Source organism: Melitaea cinxia, chromosome Z (genome assembly GCF_905220565.1).
Source record: "Melitaea cinxia chromosome Z, ilMelCinx1.1, whole genome shotgun sequence".
Taxonomy (NCBI): Eukaryota; Metazoa; Arthropoda; class Insecta; order Lepidoptera; family Nymphalidae; genus Melitaea; species Melitaea cinxia.
The window spans coordinates 16,324,762-16,350,530 of NC_059424.1; the positions used below are offsets into that span (position 1 = coordinate 16,324,762).

The following is a 25,769-nucleotide window of genomic DNA, read 5'->3' on the forward strand; positions in this document are numbered from 1 at the left end:
CTTATAATATAAAAACATATACATTATTTATAAAAGTACCTATTAAGTAAATTAAACCTTACAAAATTGACGCCAAATGTTGATAATTTATTATTAAATCGTCAGGTTCATCCTTCTCACTAAAAACATTTACTTATTGCTTTGTTTATTTTAAGTTACGAATATTTTATATAACAGATACAAAATTTTATTGTGAGTAGTTTTAATTTAAATTCAAAAAATAAATGTATAAAACTTAATTTTATTTTGAGTAGTTTTAATTTAAATTCAATTAATAAATATATAAAAATAAATTTTATTTTGAGTAGTTTTAATTTAAATTCAATTAAAAAATGTAAAAAACTTACATGTTTTTTTTACTTTGAGTTTTTAATACTAAACTTCACTAACCTCGGGGGTCTACTCAAAACCGAAAAACATGGCAAGGTGGCTACGACCCAGACAAGGTTGGGAACCTCTGACCAAAGAGCCTCTGACGTAAACGTAATGTTTATAATTTTATATTAATAATGTAATCAGTAATCGGTCTATGTTCTATTTAATATTATTTTTTACTATGTTGTTTCCCTTTCCGTTAAACAGTTTTTTATTTTAGTAACGTTTTAAGTCATAACTTCATAATCATAAGTCTGTAACTTTATACTCTTTGTCTGTAACTGGAATTGAAATAGAATAGTTGTATATAGAATTTGGATGTACATACAATGGATCGTTTTCTTTTTATTAGTTTAATAAGTTTTACGTTATTAGCTGAGATACAATGCGGTAGACATTTTCGACTAGGTCGAAGTAAAGGCGGTAATTTAGGTGCACCGGGCGGAGCAGATAATCAAAAAATACATGAATTACCCCCTGCACAATGGTTCAAACAAAAATTGGACCATTTCAGCGTGACGGATTCAAGAACTTGGAAACAAGTGAGTATATAATGATTACGGTAAGATTATAGAGCCTATTAAAATATATTCTTACTTTGTCTTGTATCATTTCTCTGATTTCAATGAATTTTTTAGTTTTTATTATCTATATATATATCCTTATTAAAAAAAAAAAAAAAAATATATATATATATATATATATATATATACATTTAAATATTATTTTAATATTACGTTTATTTTTTTTTAATAAAGGTGCAAATTTTTATTAGCCACCTCTATGTTTCAGCGCTATTTTGTCAACGAAAGCTTTTATGATTTCAATAACCCTGGGCCAGTTTTCTTGATGATAGGCGGTGAGGGTCCAGCCGATGCAAGATGGATGGTAAAGGGTGCTTGGATAGAATATGCTATAATTTTTAATGCACTTTGTATTCAATTGGAACACCGATACTATGGTGAAAGTCATCCAACTAAGTTAGTATACTGTTACTTGGCTATATAAGATAATATGTGAATATGTGTTGTAACTTTAATCAGAAATAAGTTAACCCGTACAATTTTACTTGTACTGGCTTTAGTGGTTCCTATGTGTTTATGTATATTAAGCTAAACAATGTTTAGACAGACAAACGGTTTTTTTACTGGATATTTGGTGTCTATTTCACAGTATATATATTGAGGATAACAGTAGTTGAAATTAATAAAAAAAACTGTCTGTACAAACATTTTTTATGAAACACACACATTTCTTTCATACAGTAGAATTCCTGACTTAAAAACATAGATAAGGCTACTAAAAGAAATTGTTTTTGCTTCTCTTGCTGTCATATAGTTTATTCCTGTTAAATATTTGTCAAGACTGCAAACTGTGCCCCTTGACAAATTTGTGATATGTATGATAGATAGATAAGGGATGAACTGAATTATATAAAACATTGTTAACTCTATCATCAATAAAGGTTTAATAATAAATAATAATAATAATACTAATAATAGATATTTTACATCATCTTTATGTAATACGAATTGACTATTAAATTACTCAAATTAAGGCAGGAGAAATTGGAAATGTTTTAATAAACATATTAGAAAGCTAATAGATATTATTTATCGATGCGTCAGTGCAACGGTCTCAGCACTGGTTTGTAGCTGTTGTGCTGGCGGTTGCAGGTTTAATCCCCACACATGGTAAACATTTGTATTAGCTATACAGATCTTTGCCGTGCCCTGGGCGTTTGCTCTTGTGTATTGTGTTTTCGGACCCCCAACAGAGGAGATAACTCTACTGGGGGCTGTTGAATGTGAAGCGTTTATTTATTTATTATTTATTAGAAACTTAATGCTTTCTAATAAAACGAAAATGTAATTGAAATTAATACAAAATATGATTAATCAGTATTGAAGCTATTAGTTATGCTTCTGAGTACTTCAGAGTTTTGATAACATTGTTTGTGTTTTTGCTTATCAGTCAAGTAACCGCAATTATAGAACATATATTAATAATACAGATACATACGATGTGTCTGTATTATTAATAAAGAAAGGTTAAAAAAAGGTCACTTTAAATCTAGTGTGACATAAATGTGACATCTTTTTTGTTAAAAATTATATGTTACCACATTCATGAAATAAGCTATCCTGTATATATATAATACAATATGTCATTTATTATACAAAATTAATTTAAAAAAAAATGACCATTGAGTTTTAAATGTAAAATATTCTGTTGTTGATATTTGTCGATATTTTGCTTTTTTTTTATCAACACAAAATCTCATTCCAAAGTCAGTTTCCCCACCTTGCTAGTATAAGATTTTTAAATAGAAATTAAAATTGGTAATTGTTTCTTGTAGGAATCTCAGCACAAAGAATTTACAATACCTCTCATCCAACCAGGCGCTTGCTGATTTAGCATACTTCATCAAGAGTATGAATGATAAATACAAGTTCAATCGACAAGTTAAATGGATTGCATTTGGTGGATCATACCCAGGTTCTCTTGCAGCTTGGTTACGGCTCAAGTATCCGCATTTGGTCCATGCTTCCATATCTTCTAGTGGACCTTTGCTTGCAAAAGTTAACTTCATGGGTAAGAAAAGTTATTACATATCTAGCTAACAAGCAGGACTGTAACTTGCGCGTTATGCACTCAGCGCAAGCTTCTACAACTTATTACATACTAGTTGTGCCCAGCAGTTTCACCCAGGTTAATTTAAGAAAAAAGAGGTACTAAAATATTTTATGGCCTATAGCCTTTCTCGATAAATGGGCTATCTAAGACTGAAAGAATTTTTTAAATTGGACCAGTAGTTCCTGAGATTAGCGCGTGCAACAGACAAACAAAGAAACAAACTCTTCAGCTTTATAATATTGGTATAGATTTTTATTTTTAGGGTCTGCCCTCTGTGGGCACCTTGGGACCATTAATGACTATTTCATCAGCAGCAATTTAAGATAATACACAAATAGTTATTTATTTACAAATTTTAGTTTTATTAAATATTGATTTAATTGTTGTGATTAGATTGTTAAACATTATATTGCCATTTTTTTAAGCTAACTTGCACTTAGGGAAACTTTTTTTATGCACGAAAATTTACTACGATATTTCACCATCTTTGTAGTGATTTATTCTTGAAGAATTGATTATTGTGAAAAAGTTTATATCTTAGAATATATGTAATATAATGTGTGTCAGAATTCTGAAACTTATAGAAATATAGCACAAAATAGCAAATTATGAAAAGTAATGAATTTTTCTTATTTATTTTAATTCTATTATTTAAATACAAAAAATGAAACAGGTATTATAGGTACCTAATAAATAAAAAAAATACTTTCAGAATACTTTGAAGTTGTTGTAAATGCATTACGAGAGAAAACTGGCACTGAAGAATGTGTTACACAGTTAAAACTGGCTCATCAACAGATCGAAACTATGATGGAATCTGACCCTGTATCTATTGAAAAGGAATTTAGGTAAAAATAAAATGAACATGTAATATAATTATAGAAACTCTAGTCAAGTCACATTCTTATAAATAGCTTACTTTCTATTAAAAAGATACTTTATGATTCAGCCTGTTACATCCCACTTCTAAGTTTAGACCTCTTTCTGCATTTAGAGGAAGCGTCGGAGCTTAATTCTCCACACTGCTTGATTGTGGGTTGGCGGTAATATTCTCTATGACGTAATACTACGAGTAATGATTGGCAATCATTGATTGCTATCAGGTTTATATGATATGAACTGGAACTGATAGCTTAAACATGCTGTCCGAGGCATGATGGGAAGACCCACAAGGAGAGATAACCAGACCCCAATCACCGCTGCATGAGCACACACTTTGAGAAAATAGGAATATTATCAAAATCTCACATATTTTTTCAGAGTCTGCAAGCCATTCTCCAAAGCTACCAAAAACGACATCAAAAACTTTTACAATTCAATTGCAGATGATTTTGCTGATCTTGTTCAATACAATGAAGATAACCGTATAAGTGCTGATACTAGATATAAAAATCTTACTATTAACACGGTAAATGTGATCTTAAATTACTATAGTAATATAGCTGGCAACTATTTTGTTATCTTATATATATGTAAAACCATCATGTCACAATGTTAGTATACTCCTCCGAAACGGCTGGACTGATTTTATAAAAAATTTTGTGTATATCGGGTAGGTCTGAGAATCATCCAACATCCATTTTTCATACCCCTAAGTTATAAGGGGGGGGGATTAAGGGGATTAATAATATATATGGCAATACAACGTTTGCAAGATCAGCTAGTATTATATAAACACAATTACTGCATGTCAGACATCACATTGCCAGCCCTCAATTAATTTGTCAGTAATGTAATAATTAGTATAGTTACCTACTGAAGTGAACTATAAGAATGGTTTCCATGCTGGGAGGCCGGCGCTATGATGGATGCATTCTTTTGACTCCAATCTTTCAACCGAAATCATGTTGAGATCTTGCACCGTGTGTGGTACAGTGAAATACGGCTGTGGGCACACTTATGTTTCTAATAATAAAATATATTAAGTTAATTATCTTCATATAAAGTTAAAGTTTGGTTAGGGTAGGCTCTTTTATATAATAGCCATTTGTACTTGGGTAAATTAAAAATTGAGCAGAGCAAGAAATGTCCTACTCAAAACCTCCAGCAGCCTGACTGGGGAATTATTGCCCCTTAGGGTGATCAGAGCTCCTGGGGGGATTGTAGGTAGGGTCGACAACGCGCTTGCGATGCTTCTGATGTTGCAGCCGTCTGTAAGCTATGGTAAACGCTTACCATCAGGTGAGCCGTCCTCTGATTTGCCAACTTAATTGTATAAAAAAAGTTAATAATTTTTTATGCTATTCTTTTTAGGTGTGTCAAATGTTAACACAGCCTGAAGGTGGTCCAGCTTACAAAAAGCTAGCTGCTTTTAACACGATGATTCTGGATAAAACAAATCAAACTTGCCTGGATTATAGCTACAACAGTATGATTGAGGAACTAAGAAATGTTACTTGGGGATCGGAAGGAGGTATGAATAATGACAAATCAAACTACCCGGTTACACTAGTTTTGATTTCATTCTACATAATCATATAGGGATTCATTTGTGCCCTAGAATAAGTGCCCCATTAAACCTTTTACTGTAAATTACAAAACAGTAGGCAAAATTTTTTATTGCATTCAGCCTGTAACATCCCACTGCTGGGCATAGGCCTACTTCTCCAAGTAAGAAAAGAATCAGAGCTTAATCTACCACGCTGCTCTACTGCGGGTTGGTGGATATTTTCCCTACTATAAGTAACAATCGTTGTCAGGTATTTATGATAACAACCGTTACCGATAGCTTAACGTGCTCACCGAGGCACAGCTAGTCAAGAATAAATTTTGTAAATTGTTTCCTTTTCAGCTCGTCAATGGATGTACCAGACTTGTACAGAGTTTGGTTTCTACCAAACATCATCGGGAGAAGTTGAAGTTTTTGGTAATCACTTCACCATCGATTTCTTTATTCAACAATGTCAAGACATATTTGGACCCAAGTAAGTGAACTTCGTTTATTTATTTACCGACTTTAATAATTGTGTTTGCAGGCAAACAAAGAAAAACCGACTTCAATTATATCGACAAGTAATACAACGTAGATAGACAAAAAAAGTCAATTAAATACGCATTATCAAAGATTATTCCAAAAGTTGTTATCAGATGTCGATGAAATTTAAATGTGACCACATGATAAACATCGGCTTTCGATTAAATTAAAAATCATTAAAATCGGTACACCCAGTAAAAATTTATGCGGATTTTCGAGAGTTTCCCTCGATTTCTCTGAGAATCCATCATCAGATCCTGGTTTCCTTATCATGGTACCAAACTAGGGATATCTCCTTTCCAACGAAAAAAGAATTATCGAAATCGGTTCATAAACGACGGAGTTATCCCCGAACATACATAATATATATATATATATGGTCGAATTGAGTTACCTCCTCCTTTTTTTGAAGTCGGTTAAAAAGGAGGAGGTTCCTCAATTCGATCATATATATATATATATAAGGACATAGTCTTGTCCTCAATATTGTTACAATGAAAAAAACATTTTTTGCATTGCATGTAACAATTATTACTATTACAGTGTGTTAGTTTATTTATACATCGAAGCTTGCTCCAGCCTTTTGTTTACTCCAAGTAAGGAATGAGAAATACTTTCCTTAAACATGTGAAATACCCTCCGTCCGGAGTATTACTTCTCATCTAGAACGTGACCCCTTCAATTGCTCTTTCTATGAACGTTTTTCCACTCAATTCTAAAGTGATTTTTATTAGGTGATCGTGTGTTCGTTTTTGGACACTCTGGGGTCATCTAGTGTTTGCCCGCCCAGCATATTTATAGGGGCGAATAAAGAAGTGGTAATAAATACATTGTAGGTGTGTGTAGTCTTCGTTCATGCTTTAGTTTTGTCTTATGACCACATAATAGTCGTCGCGTTCGTACATACACAACACAGTTGTTTATAAAATTGAGAAAATAGAATGCTTTATCAGACTTGATAAGAATTTCAATGGTTATTATCATAATTCGATCTGTGGGTCGTCTAGCGTGGTAAGGTGCTCTCAGCATGTAGCCTAACACAAGCTTTAACTCCTCTTCTAAGCAATCATTCCCTTCCATATTTTTGGTAAATAATGTAGCGACTATAGAAAGGATTGCGACATTTTTGAATAGTTTACGTCCTACAACAGTACCCGAGCTGTAAGCACCACCTAGCCGCGAATAAGTTCTTATAAGCTTTGGTACCTTTACTCCCATGTTGGTTTTGAGGAGCGAAGAGAGCATGCTAGAAGTGAGTGGTCCACACATTAATGCAAGTGGGTGGTTATCATGTGGAACAGTAATTACTATGTTTATATTTTCCTACCTTGTAACATTGTCGGCAAATCTTTCTGTTTACTAAATAGGACATTTTTATTTCTTGGTATAATTTCAGGTAATCATTTGTTTCTGGCGTTGTCGAACTTCTCTCTTGGGGTTTTCCAATTAAGTTTTTTAAAATTTCTAGATGATAGTTGTATGTTTTATAAATTGAAGGAATTAAAAACCAAAGTTTCAACTAAATTAATCCATATTTTGATGTACAATTTGAATGTCCTCAATGAGCAAGAATAGTAAGGCAGTATCTGATCTTTGTGATTTACCCCGTTCATATAGTTGTTGTAGTAATACGACTAGACCAGAATCAGAACTTTCACACACAATGTATAACTTTACATGTCTGTATTTTTGTTCACACCCTGTTTATGTTTCTTACCGGAAATATATTGTTTGAATGTTATTCATCCTCTCCAAGGAACTAGAGGTTCATCTATTGATAACTCTCCGTGAGTATAATATATTTCTCTAATTTTATTATTAAAATAACCTACAATTGGAATTATTTCCTGTTTGCGATGATCACTTACATTATCAGACGAGAAATGAGACGGTCGTTTTGAAATCTTTGTCATGTGTCAGGAAAAAACACTGAAAACCAAGTTGTTCGCTTTTATTTCAAAAATTATCAATTCTTTGACATTTGATACTTCCCATATGTAATAATAAACTTAAAAACACCTTGAATTTTTAGTACACAGTTAAAATGAATGTCAAATTTTGTTTTCATGTACTTTACAGATTTCATTACTTTAAGGAAAGTCGAAATATTGACGAGTATTTTACTCAGAATAATCGATAATTGTATACTACTTTTATAGCCCCGTGCATCCATCTTATAGCCTCGGAAATCAATTTCACACATGTGGTTAAGTAATTTCGGGAAACTCCTATTTATGAGGTAACTTTAAAAATAATCTTTGTCTATAAAACGATATCGATTTCATATCGACTTTTCGTTTTGATTTCGAAAATTTTTTGTCGTCAATATTTAGTTCAAATCCATTTCCTGAAAAAAATATCTATGAGTCTTGAGTTATAAACCAGAGAGCTGGATCATTTTTGTCTGTGCTTTGAAATTTGTTTGTGGAAGTTGAATCTTTATAGAAAGATGTAGACAGGGAAACAGTCTAGTTTAAATAACTTCAGGATGCTAAGCAGGAAGTCACAGCATCAGCACTAGTGTTAGATATGTTAGTAATATTAGTAGTTAGCTACTAGAATTTATGTAATTAATTTAGGTACTCTTAAATTGTTATTGGTTTTATTTTCTTGTTTAACCACAATCTGCAAGCACTTTTTTAAAATTCGTTCAAGTAATGTTGAGTAGATTACAAAGAGAACCAATACACAAAGAGAACCAATACACAAAATATACAATAAACCACCTAACCAACCAGCCTGCAATACACATCTACTTAAGTAAACAAAGGAACGTAACCAGATATAAAAAATAATAATTTTCGCATATTTCCTATATAATTTTATTTAAAGATTCATCTTTATTACATGGATTATAGGTTAGGTCCGTTACGTCGTACCATTATTGTGCAGTTTCGAATCCAGCAGAAGGTATAATCCGGTAAAACCAATGTAATTTGAAGCATAACTTATAAGCTTGTGTAATAGTGATAAATCATCTTTTTTTGTCTCGACTGCATTTTTACAATAATAGATCGTACGTTATGTTCAGAAGTATAATTTCTAAATGCAACTCTTGTTACAAAATCAACAATGGCGACAATATTCAAAGCGTGCCCACTTTTAGCGGCTAGATATTTAATTATTTGATTAAATTTACGCCATTCGTCTGAGGAATACGTTATTTCAGACAATTTAAAAATTTCTCAGCACATGCTCTCAACATCAGTAGTGGCACATATGAATCCACTTATGAAGATTATCTCATAGTGAACTTTGGCTCATACCAGGTATCAAAGGCGTACAAAATTGATTCGCGGTCACACTCACATCCAGTTTAAATGTTTGTCTGGACATACTGAAGAAATATCATCTATTGACTACCCAAATAACACATAAATATAATAGCTGTGCCTGCGACTTCGTCCGCATTTTGGGTATTTACATGTTCAACGTGATTATTTAAATTGGCATAACATTTTTATTTATGAACTGATATATTAGTAAATATATTAGTGAAAACTACATCTAAATCGGATAAGCCGTTTTTGAGATTAGCGTGCACAAACACAAAGACAGATAAAAATTCTAACAATCATTGTTTTGAGTGCTGTTTGCGTTGATAAAGGTCCCAATAATATTTTTTCTCATATATTTTCCATGTACAGACAGCGATCCGTTACATTTTTATTATATGTATTGATAAAATTCATTTTTATACTGTGGCGTAAGTTACATAAGGTTGCATCAATGGTTGAGGTGATTTCTAATATTACTTCGAAAAAAATATAAAAAAAAAATACGCTTTATTTTCATAAAATGATTAAAGTTAGTTTGCATTTGTCCATTGCAAACTTCATATTTGACCATTGCTCCTACGGTATCGGGAGAAAGCTGCATGCGATGAGAAAAATTATATTTTATAAAATGCCGAAGCCCTTACGGGTTCTTAGGCTATAAAATGAATATAAAGCCTTTTTAAAATCAATCAGATAGATAGACTTTATTACTTAAGATTAAGACAAATTTTATTTAAAAAATCGCAATAAATTTATGCCAATCGATTAAATAATTTTTTTCGGTTTTTACTAACTAATTACTTTACATCATAAGAAATTAAAGATAAAAATTTTCGCCGTTTGACGTGGGCGAAATCGATATTTTCAAGCTTGCGCAGTAAGTATACAAAACCAAACCCGTATTTTAGTTCAGTTGAGGAATAACCGCGTTAGAAAAATGTCGGGTTCTCTCGAGCCTACATTGCCAAATGATATGAATCAACCTACCGATGATGAAAAAGATAATGAACAAGATGGTGAACAAGTTCCGGTTCAAAAACCTCGACGTCAAGTTCTTTTATCTTTTTTCAATTTATTTACTATTGATTTAGAATATTTTGCTGATCCATCCGGCAAAGTAGTATTTTCTTTAGTTTAAATTTTGTCGTTTCTTTTTTTTTTTCGTTTGACTTGCTCAATCTTACTATTGATTTATTTTTACGTGCAGTAATAAAAAGCAGTAACCGCTACGAACTATGCGAATTATGGGGTAAGTTTAATTTTTTTTTTAAGTAAAAATTTCAAAAAAAAATTCTTATATATTTTGTTAGTGTTTCTTCTTTTTCGAAACTTGGCTGTGCTGTGTTCCTAGTTTTTAATGCGAACATTTATTTTCCTTGTTATAGAATTATAAAATACTGTAATGTGCAATTACGTGCAAACATACATGCGCAGTACATTCACAAGTAGATCAATATTCTATGACATCTATGATGCGCACTCTTGTCTTGTGATGATGCGCGACTACAGCCTAAGCAATTATGATTTATTTATTTTAATTATTTAATGTTGTTTCTTCCTTTTTTGGATTAATTTGAACCTTATAGAGATTGTGTACGATTTATTTACGATTTTGCTGGCGAATTTTAAATTATCTACCATAAAAAAATTGAACTATAATTTTTCACTATACAATTGTATTTATTGTACAGGTATAAACAAATTTTTATATGATAGTGTTCATTGAGTTCATACGATGGTTATTTTTCGAGGTATAATGTTTTCGATTTCACCGAGGCAATTGAAATATTAACCTTTTATCTCATTATAAACCGGCTTCCATTATGTTTTCATTTCGTCGTTATATATATCAGTTTATGGTTGCCTTAAGGAATTATTCATGAGATCTTAGACAAAAAATTTGTTTTATAACTTTTGGTCGTCTAAAATACTCTTCTGCCCCTAATTAAAACATGATCCTATTTTTGAATTTTCTACAATTTCTGATCTTTTATTGAACTTTGATATTTACAAGTTCGTATTCAGCACTAAATTCTATTATTTAAACCTAAATGCTATTTATGTATTTGATTTAAAAATCAATACAGAGTGAGACGCTCGGGATTGACTTGCGCATAACACGCGCGTCCTGATTGCGCATCGTGTATATGTCTATAAAATAAGCAACAGATAGTCTTTCTTTCAAAGCACATTCAACAGGCGTGTTTCGTAACAACGTACATTTTATTTTTATTAAATGTTGATTTCGTATTTCATAATGTGAAGTATTTATTCTTGAAATGATTATTAACACATTTATGGATGGGTAGGAATCTGCAGTTTATCGAGTTACATGAAATCGGTTTGTATAACACAATTTAGTACTTTAAACATGTTAATATACATCATATCTTTACTAATGTTATAAGGCTTAAATGTTTGATTGTTTTTTTTTTTAGACGCGCTCATCTCAGGACCTACTGGTTTAAGTTGGTAAATTTATTTTGTGTTGGATAGCCAATTTACCGAGGCAGCCTAAATTTTTTCCTCATATTAACACATGTGTCACCGCAGGGCACAGCTAGTTTTAATGTAAAAAATATCATAGTTGTCCATATAAATTTATTGACTTAGCAGTTATATATATATATATATATATATATATATATATATATATATATATATATATATATTTTGTTGTTACTGTGTAAATGCTTTAAAATATTATTAGAGCTATAATAGATTTGTCTTTGTCTGATTCGCAATTTGGTGCAAGGGATGCGCACGAAATTTTGATTATTCAATGCTTGTTTCTATCAATTGGTTATATAAATGAACAGGGCACAAAAAATATTTGAAGAAAATAGTTTTAAGGTCTGTAGATATAAAATAAGACAAAAAAGGTTTATGACAGGAAGTCAGGATCCAGGATAGAGCAGTTTTGTCGATTAGAAAATAATGAAGGTCTGGAAACTGGGATCTTGGACTTTAACACGCAATGAAGTCGAAATTAGCCGTTTGTCTCTTTTCGTGTAGCTAATGCTACCTAAATTTTGTCTTTGTTACCTAACAATTAGACTCCCAATTGATCTACATATGTTTCTATTAGTTATCCAATTTTATGACGAAAATGTACGAAACGAACGGTTTTAAAAAATATAACGTAAAATTATAAGTAATTTATTAATTCCATATTTTTAAAAGGCAATCCTTGTTTGCATAAAAGGCACAATTCTGTTACCCGGAATATGCTGAATCGATTTTTCATCTAGGCATGCGTTGATGCATTGATTTTGCATAATTTACACATGCGCTCTTAGATTGCAACTGCCATTTTGATGAGTCCTTGAGCTAGCTCATATTTTGTTCTTACAATGCCCTTATCAGTTCTATTTCCGTCTTATTATTCATATTTAAGAATATAATATTTTATTGTTAACATTTTAAGTGTTTTGTGATTACGTGGGCAGTGAAACATTTAGATTACTATATAGATTTATATATTTGTGTTTATAGAAACACCCTACGATTTATTTACAAATAATATAATTATAAATATATATATTTTAATAGATATTTAAATAATTTTCATTTATAATGTAAATATTGAATCTGTATCTACTACGTAAATGCTTATGTGTTAAAACAATTGTATAGGTTTAAGCCAAGTATTAGATTCACAGGTAAGTTTCGTTTTATGTTTTCTTTTTCTTCTTACTGTTATGTTCTCTTCCAAATCAAGATTTTAAGTGATGTGTTTAAAAAAAAACTGTTTACAATGTGTAAATATATAATCGTGTACTTTATCTTATTTACACTGAATATGATATCAAAAATTATAAAAATTTGCAAATAATAATTTTTCGATATATTGTTTTTTAATTCAAGTGCGCTGCTATATACTACAGTCATATATTTATATATATCTATACTAATATATATAATATGGTTATAATGCGAAAACTACTGAACCGATCGGAATTATTACCTTTACTTACCATAAGATTTAGCGTGTTTCGGAGAAGGTTTTATTACATATTGGTAATAACTTATGGTGTAAAAATAAAATAATTATGTTTGCTCGCAAACGAAAAAAACCGACTTCAATTACATCGAAGAGTAATACAACGTAGATCGACGAAAACATAGTCAAGTAACTACGCGTTATCAAAGATTACTCAAAAAGTAGTTATCAGATCTCAAAAAAATTAAGATTGAGCTTGCGTCAATTCATTGATTTTCTGAAAATAACACTTGCGCAGAGCGCACTATATTTCGATTTACTCAAGCTCTTTAGGGGTGCGCAGGTACGTCGTCCAAAAAAGGAGGAGGTTCTCAATTCGACTGTATTTTTTTTAATGTATGTTACATCAGAACTTTTGACCGTGTGGACCGATTTCGACTAATTTTTTTTTTTAATCGAAAGGTGGTGTGTGCCAATTGGTCCTATTTAAATTTATTTGAGATCTAACAACTACTTTTCGAGTTATATCTAATATTGCGTTTTTACTTGACGCTTTTTTCGTCGACCTACGTTGTATTATACCGCATAACTTTCTACTGGATGTACCGATTTTAATAATTCTTTTTTTGTTGGAAAGGAGATATCCCTAGTTTAGTACCATGATAAGGAAACTAGGATCTGATGATGGGATCCCAGAGAAATCGAGGGAAACTGTTGAAAATCCGCAATAACTTTTTACTGGGTGTACCGATTTTGATAATTCTTTTTTTGTTGGAAAGAAGATATCCCTAGTTTAGTACCATGATAAGGAAACCAGGATCTGATGATGGGGTCCCAGAGAAATCGAGGGAAACTCTTGAAAATCCGCAATAACTTTTTACTGGGTGTACCGATTTTAATAATTTTTAATTTAATCGAAAGCTGGTGTTTGTCATGTGGTAACATAAATTTTATTGAGATCTGATAACTACTTTTTGAGTAATGTTTCATAATGCGTAGTTACTTGACTATTTTTTCGTCGATCCACGTTGTATTACTCGTCGATGTAATTGAAGTCGGTTTTTTTTTCGTTTGCGAGCAAACACAATTATTTTCGAAAGTATAAATAAATTTTATTTAACCTTTAGTAAAAGTGTGTGCCTACGTATTGTCTTTTATTAATGCAAACAAAATCACTGTCCATATTGTATCTAGAAACAAATCGATATTCGATATGTTACATAGTCGATTAATAAATTATTATATTTTCGGTCGTCAGTCACCATTTTAACTTCACATTGTAATATCGTAGCAATAATTAAATCATTATAATTATATACTTATATTAAATACGCTAAGGTGCCTCCCTTTGTTTGGCCTAATGTTTGCCTCCCTTTTTAGAAAAAAAAACCTTACAATTACTCCACATAAATTATATATCATTTTATAGATAATTGCTTGCTCTACCGACAACCGCAACTAAAAAAATTAAACTATTTAAAAAGAAAGGTTAGGTATACTTTAAAAAGAAGGAAGGCTATTTTTTCTTCAAATCAACGCGAATGAAACCGCAGGGTCCAGCTTGTATTGCAAATTATAATATTACAATTATTATATCTATGACCTAATTTCTTTCATTACATCAACCACAAGACAATCAGGCAAAAGTGAATAGTTTAGTAATAGTGTCCGCCCGTAACCATGCTTGTCGTAAAATATCCGAAACGTCGGGCTTCTAAAAAAACTATATAAACCGTGATAAAATCCGAAAAAGTTGTTTCATTATAATAGTGAATACTTCGTGTTTTGCTCTTAAGTGAATATTTCACATGATTTCTTAAAATTTATAAGTAGTAAGCTTTGTTCCATTGTTAGGTGTTGCTTATTATCCGCGATCACAAAATTGTTTTGGTTTTGTTCTGTTTGATATTGTAGTCAATCTTTAAATATGCATATCGTATTATGGTAGAGTTTTGAGACCTGATGTGTTGTGTTATGAGCGTTATTAGCTTGATACTCCTTGTTTGTAATTTTGATTCATCGAATCCTTAAACCAGCGATATTTTTGTCATGAGAATTTCTTTATTTTCATCTAACCATCTAATCAACGTGTTTTTTTTATATTTATACGTGTACCAGAGGGCAGAAATCATTCCATTTATTATATGAAATAAATTTTAAAATGTGTTTATTTTTTTATCCGCCAACCCGCCTTGGAACAGCGTGGTGGATTAAGCTCTGATCCTTCTCCTACATGGGAAAAGGGCTCTATGCCCAGCAGTGGGATATTACAGGCTGAAACGATTTTTTTTATGATTACGCATGCGCTGATACATTGATTTTTACCTAATATGGAGCATGCGCGTGTGCAGTGTAGTTGGCAGATCCGCGGGTAAATCGTCAAACGTAATTAGAAAAGTCATAAGTAGCTTCACTTATTTGTTGAAATGAACAATGTTTGATTATATTTATAATAGTAGTAATAATCTTTTTTTTTTAAATTAAATTTGGGTGTTAACATTTTTTTCCTCAAATATATATAATATATTTAATTGAACACGTTTATAAGATTGTACTTGATGCGATTTTGTGCGATAGCGATTCCTGGTCAAGTTCTAATCAGATATGCGCCGATGTATTGATTTGCCTTAATTAGCGCTTGCGCGTATGAGCTTCTTGATTCTCAGAATCAGTTGAGTCCATGAAATCTCGTAGGTAAGTCGAGTATTTGTGTAAGAGTGTGCACTTATTAGTGCCGTTAAAGTCAGTGTAGTTTTTTTTTTTGCAAATCCTTCGTTATAACGATAACCGGGATAGTCAAGTGTATAGTATCGAGTTTTGATGTGCAAAATTTCACAAGATAAAACAAAATATCATATTTGTTTACTTTTTTCCTAAATACATGATTAAACTGTTTTATAAGACGCCCCTACATTTCGATTGTAGGTATGTATTATGTTTTTGTAGTTGAGTCAGGGTCCAGACATGCGTCGACATATTGATTTTGCCTTTATTAGCGCGTGCGCGTATGAGGTCTATCATTGCGAGACCTGTTTAGTCGAGACTGATAAGTGCCGCGGGTAAGTCATAAAACTTTGTACCCTAGGTATTTCATAAATGGCTAAGAAAAATTTAATAGTTTTTTATAGATTTCCTAGGCAGATTAAAAGAAGTGGCATTGTTTTTGAAGTGCAGAATGTTTCAACATAAATTTGCGAAAAGTTGTGATTATCGATTTTTTTTTAAAGTGAATTTGGGAGTGAAAAATTGTTCTCTTATTTCAAATATTTGTATGTAATTAGACACACTTGTAAGATTTAATTTAGTGCAATAAAGATTTCTAGTCCAGTTCTAACCAGACATGCGCCGATGTATCGGCTTGCGTTAATTAGCGCCTGCGTGTATGAGCTCGTTGGTTGTCAGACAGTCGAGTTCGTGAAATCTCATGGATAATTCGAGTGTTTGCGTAGGACGGTAATCATATTTGTGCTATTAAAGTCAATGTAGTTTTTATTTGCAAATCCTTCGTTATAACGGGTAAAGTCAAGTGCTGTGTTGTAGGTTTTTGCTGTGAAGAATTTCGCAAGATAAAACTAGATCATATTTGTTTACTTCTTTCCTAAATATATGATTAATCTGTTTTTTGGGACGCCCCTACATTTCGCTTGTAGTTATGTATTGTCACGTGTTAGGGTTCGAAGGATTTGGAGAGAAAGACCTGCTGACTCTGTTCAAGACTTTATTCACAAGCACTAGGTCCAACACAAAGCACTAGGTTCAAACACTAAGCACTAACAATGTCCTAAGTCGTAGCCAATGTCGCAGGTTTCGCTGGTACCACTCTTGATCACTAGTTTTCACTCTTAAAGTCGCCTCGAAGATCGGTCAAACTGAACTGAACTCGCTCGCCTACCTGCGGCTATTTATATCGGCCGACACGAGGCCCAGACCATTCTGGAAAGTTCGCGCATGTACCCGGTTTTCGAAACTATACTTCTATATAGTTCCACAATAGTTCCTCTAACGCCATCTAGTATTGAGTAGTGAGTTTCATGCGGTCTCTGTCTTTGCGTGGTTTCAATGTTTGCCGCTAGATGGCGCTAGTTTCTTTGTGTGTCCTTAACAGTATTATCTATTTGTAGTTGAGTCAGGGTCCAGACATGCGTCGACATATTGATTTTGCCTTTATTAGCGCGTGCGCGTATGAGGTCTATCATTGCGAGACCTGTTTAGTCGAGACTGATAAGTGCCGCGGGTAAGTCATAAAACTTTGTACCCTAGGTAGTTTATAAATGGCTAAGAAAAATTAAGTAGTTTCTTATAGATTTCCTAGGCAGATTAAAAGAAGTGGCATTGTTTTTGAAGTGCAGAATGTTTCAACATAAATTTGCGAAAAGTTGTAATTATCGTTTTTTTTTAAAAGTTAATTTGGAAGTGAGAAATTGTTCTCTTATTTCAAATATTCGTATCAAATTAGACGCGATTGTAAGATTTTATTTTGTGCAATATCGATTTCTAGTCAAGTTCTAACCAGACATGCGCGCTGATGTATCGACTTGCGTTAATTTGCGCCTGCGCGTATGAGCTCGTTAGTTGTCAGACAGTCGAGTTCGTAAAATCTCATGGATAAGTCGAGTGTTTGCGTAGAACGCTAATCATATTTGTGCTATAAAAGTCAATGTAGTTTTTTTTTTTGCAAATCCTTCGTTATAACGATAACGGGTATAGTCAAGTGCTATGTTGTCGGTTTTGATGTGAAGAATTTCACGAGATAAAACTAGATCATATTTGTTTACTTCTTTCCTAAATATATGATTAATCTGTTTTTTGAGACGCCCCTACATTTCGATTGTAGGTATGTATTATCTATTTGTAGTTGAGTCAGGGTCCAGACATGCGTCGACATATTGATTTTGCCTTTATTAGCGCGGGCGCGTATGAGGTCTATCATTGCGAGTCCTGTTTAGTCGAGTCTGATAAGAGCCGCGGGTAAGTCGTTAAAATTTGTACCCTAGGTATATCATAAGTCGCTAAGTAAATTAAAATAGTTTTTTTTTTTATAAATTTCGTAGGCAGGTTAAGTGAAGTGGCATTGTTTTTGCATTGTACAATGTTTTAACATAAATTTTCGAAAAGTTGTGATTATCGTTTTTTTTTTTTTTGTTTTAGTGAATTTAGGTGTGAGAAATCGTTCTTTTATTTCAAATATTTGTATGTAATTAGACGCACTTGTAAGATTTAATTTTGCGCAATGAGGATTTCTAGTCAAGTTTTTACCAGACATGCGCCGATGTATTGATTTGCCTTAATTAGCGCCTGCGCGTATGAGCTCCTTGGTTGTCAGACAGTCGAGTTCGTGAAATCTCATGGATAAGTCGAGTGTTTGCGTAGGACGGTAATCATATTTGTGCTATTTAAGTCAATGTAGTTTTTATTTGCAAATCCTTCGTTATAACGTGTAAAGTCAAGTGCTGTGTTGTAGGTTTTTGCTGTGAAGAATTTCACAAGATAAAACTAGATCATATTGTTTACTTCTTTCCTAAATATATGATTAATCTGTGTTTTGAGACGCCCCTACATTTCGATTGTAGGTATGTATTATGTTTTTGTAGTTGAGTCAGGGTCCAGACATGCGTCGACATATTGATTTTGCCTTTATTAGCGCGTGCGCGTATGAGGTCTATCATTTCGTGTCCTGTTCAGTCGAGTCTGTTAAGAGCCGCGAGTAAGTCGTTAAAATTTGTACCCTAGGTATATCGTAAGTCGCTAAGTAAATTCAAATAGTTTTTTTTTATAGATTTCTTAGGCAGGTTAAGTGAAGTGGCGTTGTTTTTGCAGTGTACAATGTTTCAACATAAATTTGCGAAAAGTTGTAATTATCGTTTTTTTTTTTTTGTTTAAGGGAATTAGGAGTGAGATATCGTTTCTTTATTTCAAATATTTGTATGTAATTAGACGCACTTGTAAGATTTAATTTTGCGCAATAAGGATTTCCAGTCACGTTCTTACTAGACATGCGCCGATGTATTTATTGATTTGCCTTAATTAGCGCCTGCGCGTATGAGCTCCTTTGTTGTCAGACAGTCGCGTTCGTGAAATCTCATGAGTAAGTCGAGTGTTTGCGTAGGACGGTAATCATATTTGTGCTATTAAAGTCAATGTAGTTTTTATTTGCAAATTCTTCGTTATAACGGGTATAGTCAAGTGCTATGTTGTCGGTTTTTGATCTGAAGAATTTCACAAGATAAAACTAGATCATATTTGTTTTCTTCTTTCCTAAATATATGATTAATCTGTTTTTTGAGACGCCCCTACATTTCAATTGTAGGTATGCATTATCTATTTGTAGTTGAGTCAGGGTCCAGACATGCGTCGACATATTGATTTTGCCTTTATTAGCGCGTGCGCGTATGAGGTCTATCATTGCGTGTCCTGTTCAGTCGAGTCTGATAAGAGCCGCGAGTAAGTCGTTAAAATTTGTACCCTAGGTATATCATAAGTCGCTAAGTAAATTTAAATAGTTTTTTTTATAGATTTCGTAGGCAGGTTAAGTAAAGTGGCATTGGTTTTGCAGTGTAGAATGTTTTGACATAAATTTGCGAAAAGTTGTGGTTATTGTTTTTTTTAAAGTGAATTTGGGATTGAGAAATCGTTCTTTTATTTCAAATGTTTGTACGTAATTAGACGCACTAGTAAGATTTAATTTTGCGCACTAAGGATTTCTAGTCAAGTTCTTACCAGACATGCGCCGATGTATTGATTTGCCTTAATTAGCGCCTGCGCGTATGAGCTCCTTGGTTGTCAGATAGTCGAGTTCGTGAAATCTCATGGATAAGTCGAGTGTTTGCGTAGGACGGTAATCATATTTGTGCTATTTAAGTCAATGTAGTTTTTATTTGCAAATCCTTCGTTATAACGGGTATAGTCAAGTGCTATGTTGTCGGTTTTTGATGTGAAGAATTTCACAAGATAAAACTAGATCATATTTGTTTACTTCTTTCCTAAATATATGATTAATCTGTTTTTTGAGACGCCCCTACATTTCGATTGTAGGTATGCATTATCTATTTGTAGTTGAGTCAGGGTCCAGACATGCGTCGACATATTGATTTTGCCTTTATTAGCGCGTGCGCGTATGAGGTCTATCATTGCGTGTGCTGTTCAGTCGAGTCTGTTAAGAGCCGAGAGTAAGTCGTTAAAATTTGTACCCTAGGTATATCATAAGTCGCTAAGTAAATTAAAATAGTTTTTTTTTTTTTTTATAGATTTCGTAGGCAGGTTAAGTGAAGTGGCATTGTTTTTGCAGTGTACAATGTTTTAACATAAATTTGCGAAAAGTTGTGATTATCGTTTTTTTTTTTTGTAAAAGTGAATTTAGGAGTGAGAAATCGTTCTTTTATTTCAAATATTTGTATGTAATTAGACGCACTTGTAAGATTTAATTTTTCGCAATGAGGATTTCTAGTCAAGTTCTAACCAGACATGCGCCGTTGTATTGATTTGCCTTAGTTAGCGCCTGCGCGTATGAGCTCCTTGGTTGTCAGACAGTCGCGTTCGTGAAATCTCATGAGTAAGTCGAGTGTTTGCGTAGGACGGTAATCATATTTGTGCTATTAAAGTCAATGTAGTTTTTATTTGCAAATTCTTCGTTATAACGGGTATAGTCAAGTGCTATGTTGTCGGTTTTTGATCTGAAGAATTTCACAAGATAAAACTAGATCATATTTGTTTTCTTCTTTCCTAAATATATGATTAATCTGTTTTTTGAGACGCCCCTACATTTCAATTGTAGGTATGCATTATCTATTTGTAGTTAAGTCAGGGTCCAGACATGCGTCGACATATTGATTTTGCCTTTATTAGCGCGTGCGCGTATGAGGTCTATCATTGCGTGTGCTGTTCAGTCGAGTCTGTTAAGAGCCGAGAGTAAGTCGTTAAAATTTGTACCCTAGGTATATCATAAGTCGCTAAGTAAATTTAAATAGTTTTTTTTTTATAGATTTCGTAGGCAGGTTAAGTGAAGTGGCATTGTTTTTGCAGTGTACAATGTTTTAACATAAATTTGCGAAAAGTTGTGATTATCGTTTTTTTTTTTTTTTTTTGTTAAAGTGAATTTAGGAGTGAGAAATCGTTCTTTTATTTCAAATATTTGTATGTAATTAGACGCACTTGTAAGATTTAATTTTGCGCAATAAGGATTTCCAGTCATGTTCTTACTAGACATGCGCCGATGTATTTATTGATTTGCCTTAATTAGCGCCTGCGCGTATGAGCTCCTTTGTTGTCAGACAGTCGCGTTCGTGAAATCTCATGAGTAAGTCGAGTGTTTGCGTAGGACGGTAATCATATTTGTGCTATTAAAGTCAGTGTAGTTTTTATTAGCAAATCCTTCGTTATAACGGGTATAGTCAAGTGCTATGTTGTCGGTTTTTGATGTGAAGAATTTCACAAGATAAAACTAGATCATATTTGTTTACTTCTTTCCTAAATATATGATTAATCTGTTTTTTGAGACGCCCCTACATTTCGATTGTAGGTATGCATTATCTATTTGTAGTTGAGTCAGGGTCCAGACATGCGTCGACATATTGATTTTGCCTTTATTAGCGCGTGCGCGTATGAGGTCTATCATTGCGTGTCCTGTTCAGTCGAGTCTGTTAAGAGCCGAGAGTAAGTCGTTAAAATTTGTACCCTAGGTATATCATAAGTCGCTAAGTAAATTTAAATAGTTTTTTTTTTTATAGATTTCGTAGGCAGGTTAAGTGAAGTGGCGTATTTTTTGCAGTGTACAATGTTTTAACATAAATTTGCGAAAAGTTGTGATTATCGTTTTTTTTTTTGAAGTGAATTTGGGAGTGAGAAATCGTTCTTTTATTTCAAATATTTGTATGTAATTAGACGCACTTGTAAGATTTAATTTTGCGCAATAAGGATTTCCAGTCAAGTTCTTACCAGACATGCGCCGATGTATTGATTTGCCTTAATTAGCGCTTGCGCGTTTGAGCTCCTTTGTTGTCAGACAGTCGAGTTCGTGAAATCTCATGGATAAGTCGAGTGTTTGCGTAGGACGGTAATCATATTTGTGCTATTAAAGTCAGTGTAGTTTTTATTAGCAAATCCTTCGTTATAACGGGTATAGTTTCATGTATTATCGATTCTAGTTGAGTTAGAGCCCAGGAGCGTTGATATATTGATTTTGCCTTTATTAGCGCGTGCGCCGTATGAGGTCTATCATTACGAATCTTGTTTAATCGAGTCTGATTTTTGATAGATCTCTTAGGCAGGTTAAGTGAAGTGGCATTGTCCTGGAAGTGCAAAATAGTTGAACATAAAGTTGCAAAAAGTTGTAATCATTTTTTTTAAAGTGAATTTGGCAGTGAGAAATCTTTCTTTTTTCTTATTTGCATGTAATTAGACGCACTTTGTAAGATTTTATTATTTGCAATATCAATTTCTAGTCGAGTTCGAACTAGACATGCTCCGATGTATTGATTTGCCTTAATCAGCGCTTTTTCTATGGACTTTTTGCCATGAAGTTGTTTGACGCGTGCGCTGGGATGACAAACTATCGTCTATTGGTCTCACTTAGTTGCCAAGTCTATTAGCGCATCTTTGTGTATAATAAGCACATTTTTAGGATTTCCGTGAAAGTATCTAGAACCTTTGTAACACACAGTCTGGCTTTCTGAAAGCAATTTAAGTGCTGGTCAATAAAATTATGCTAAAGGCTGATTTTGTTCTAGATTCGACGCCGGCTTCGTAAACGAGGTCGCGGATTGGACGAACAACGTCTACGGTGGTCTAACCATAGACGCAAAACGAGTTGCGTACGTCCACGGATCGGTGGATCCGTGGCACGCGCTCGGAATGACAACAACTGAGGACGACGATGCGCCTGCCATCTTTATCGAAGGTAAATTATAATAATATATATATGTACACAACGTGTAACAGTTGGTATACAGTTGGTTATTGAAACAATATTTCTCTAGGCACGGCACACTGTGCGAACATGTATCCTCCGAGCGCCGCGGATTCTGCTCAACTGGTAGAGGCACGGGCGGAGATCCGCCAATACCTCGGCTCCTGGCTCAACCTCCCCTGACCCGTAGGTGTCACGAGGCTCTGAAGAGGGAAGTCCCGCATCATGTGGGGACGACGGAAACGACGGCGTACGTAACGGCTTCACTTTACCAGGGCGACTTTATTCGACGATTTACGGCTTCTAATAAATTTTACGTGTCTATTCGGTGTTAATTTTAATATACGATATTATTATATAATCTTAATAGAACCGATATAAGTGCGCATTTATGCATCACGAATATAATACGTTTCGCCATGTGTACACGATTGGCTTAACTTTGGAAGAATATTGGACATCTAAGTGTCGCTCGGAGCATACGGACGCGGTACCTCTTCATTTTGAAGATAATCCATCTTCTGTTTGGGCTCGCTGTGCTGTTTCCGTTCACGAAGAGGTTTGCCTTAAATGGAAAAAGTTGAACGCTATAACATCTAAACGTAAACTCGCTAAATTTTGCGGTGAATTTTGTGGGGGGGAGAATGCTGGGTGGGGGTCAGGCTGGGGATAGAAGGGGGCTATGGAATGAGCTGGGAGGAAGGGGAGTTAGGCAGGTTTTATGCGAATGACAATTAGAGTGTTTATTTTTATAATGAAGTCACTGTTGGAAGACAGAAGATAAGAGATAACCATTCCGCGCCAAGACTGCGTCTGTACGTTTTATATTTTTATTAGTCTCTTTTTATTTTATTTTGAATGATAATAATAGACTAAACGACTGAACATTTAGACATACTTAGTAAAAGCAAAAGCATAGGTTTTTTAAATAATTAATTTGTTTTAATGTGGTATCTTAACTGTCTCTCTATTTTGTTTGCGTTTAATTTAAGTAAAAAAAATAATGGATGATTACATGCCATGGCGATCAGATCAAAGATAATATGAAACATTGTTAGAGGGATAAAATTGTAAAGTCATACATTACTTGGACCGACATAGATGCGCATTTATGAAAATAGTAAATAATAATATGTTTACACTCCCTGTGTGCCATTCGAACGTCTGATGACGGTATTGTTTTCGAAGTGAACGAACGGCTAATAACAGCTGCACACAGGCGAAGGTTTTGCATTAGTAATTTAGTATAGTATATAGATGCTTAGATTTTAATTATCGAAAGAACCGTGTAACAATATATACACTTATTATAATGATTACGATTTTTAACAATAACTGCCACAAAACAACTTAAATAGGCCAAGATTTAACATGATAACGATAATTATTCGGTTCTTTCGATTTGTTAAAACGCTTCTCGCCATATTTCAAACTAATATCTAAATGGATGAGTTTAGAAAGAATATTAAGGTCATGAAATATATAATCTCATTAATAAAAAATAATGAACGTATACTGAATTTTAAGAACGGCGCAAGTTTGTTAGTTGTAGATAACTGTCGGATCGACCTATTTAACTTCGCACGATCTATCATAAGTCCTTATATTATACGACCTCGAGTGTTGGGTGAACTGCTTTATTGATGCTAATAATGCTATGACATTAAATTTACTGGACTAGACAAATCAACAAGAACAGCGTTAGTTTTTTAACCTATTTCCGAAAAAACTAACACAATTCTTGTTCTCTCGGACGTGACTATTAAAAACAAGTGCTCCCGTTATTGAAAAAAAAAAAAAGAAACGAAATTACCTGAATAAAATTTGCCTTATTAACAATATAAGTATTTTTAATATATTGCTCGCGTCAAGGAAAACTCGCTTAGCAACACGGTAGTAAACATGCGACAGAATTGTTAACTCGCGAGACTTGAAACATCTTAGTACATCATCCACCCTCATGAAAGAGCTCAATCCATATTTGTGATAAACGGTCACCGAGTATCGCGATGTTAGCTGTTCCTGGCGCATGTTAAGCTATACGTTATATACAAGTCAAGTAACATGATTATAATTGATCGGACTATCATAATTTTCGCCACATATACACATTTATACATACTTATTTACTGTTATATATCTGTAATATTTTTGAGATGTTTGTTCATGATTCATGGCAGCCGCAATAGTCAAACGGTCATGGACAAATCGTTTTTTTTAAATATACAAGAAGCGGTGGGCGGGTATGAAGAGGAAATCGTACAGTGAATTGGTATCGTCAAACCATTTGCAAAATACCATCTTGAGGCTGAAGGCTATATCGGTTCACTGTAGGGAAGTACACACCCTCAGTTCGGCTCGAAAGAACAAAGCGAAACTATACCTCTATTAAAGCAATAAATTTTGTGTGTTTTTTATGTTCGAACTATTATAAACATTCATAATATATTGTAACCGCAACCTAGAAACTACCTCATGGTGCTTATGTAAAAGTTTCAAGATCACCTCGATCGCCCCCGACTATCAACTCTTTCGAGGAGGTCTTAGAAGCCGAGTGCGCTTTATACATAAAATTATTTTTCAAGAACGACAGACGATTTTCACACGATGCGCAACATCAAATGGGGGATTGTTAATTATAGTAGTGTGAATTCATTGTTA

At 33.3% G+C, this 25,769-nt stretch overlaps 1 protein-coding gene across 1 annotated transcript; it reads left to right on the forward strand.

Annotated features, from left to right (window-relative positions):
* Positions 1-494: 494 nt before the first annotated feature.
* On the forward strand, positions 495-24,947 carry LOC123669034 (putative serine protease K12H4.7). The gene is made up of 9 exons (XM_045602700.1): positions 495-917; positions 1,168-1,355; positions 2,735-2,970; positions 3,725-3,860; positions 4,273-4,420; positions 5,266-5,425; positions 5,804-5,936; positions 22,930-23,099; positions 23,179-24,947. The coding sequence occupies exons 1-9, from the start codon at positions 705-707 to the stop codon at positions 23,289-23,291; spliced, it is 1,497 nt and encodes a 498-aa protein (XP_045458656.1). The 5' UTR covers positions 495-704; the 3' UTR covers positions 23,292-24,947.
* Positions 24,948-25,769: the final 822 nt, after the last annotated feature.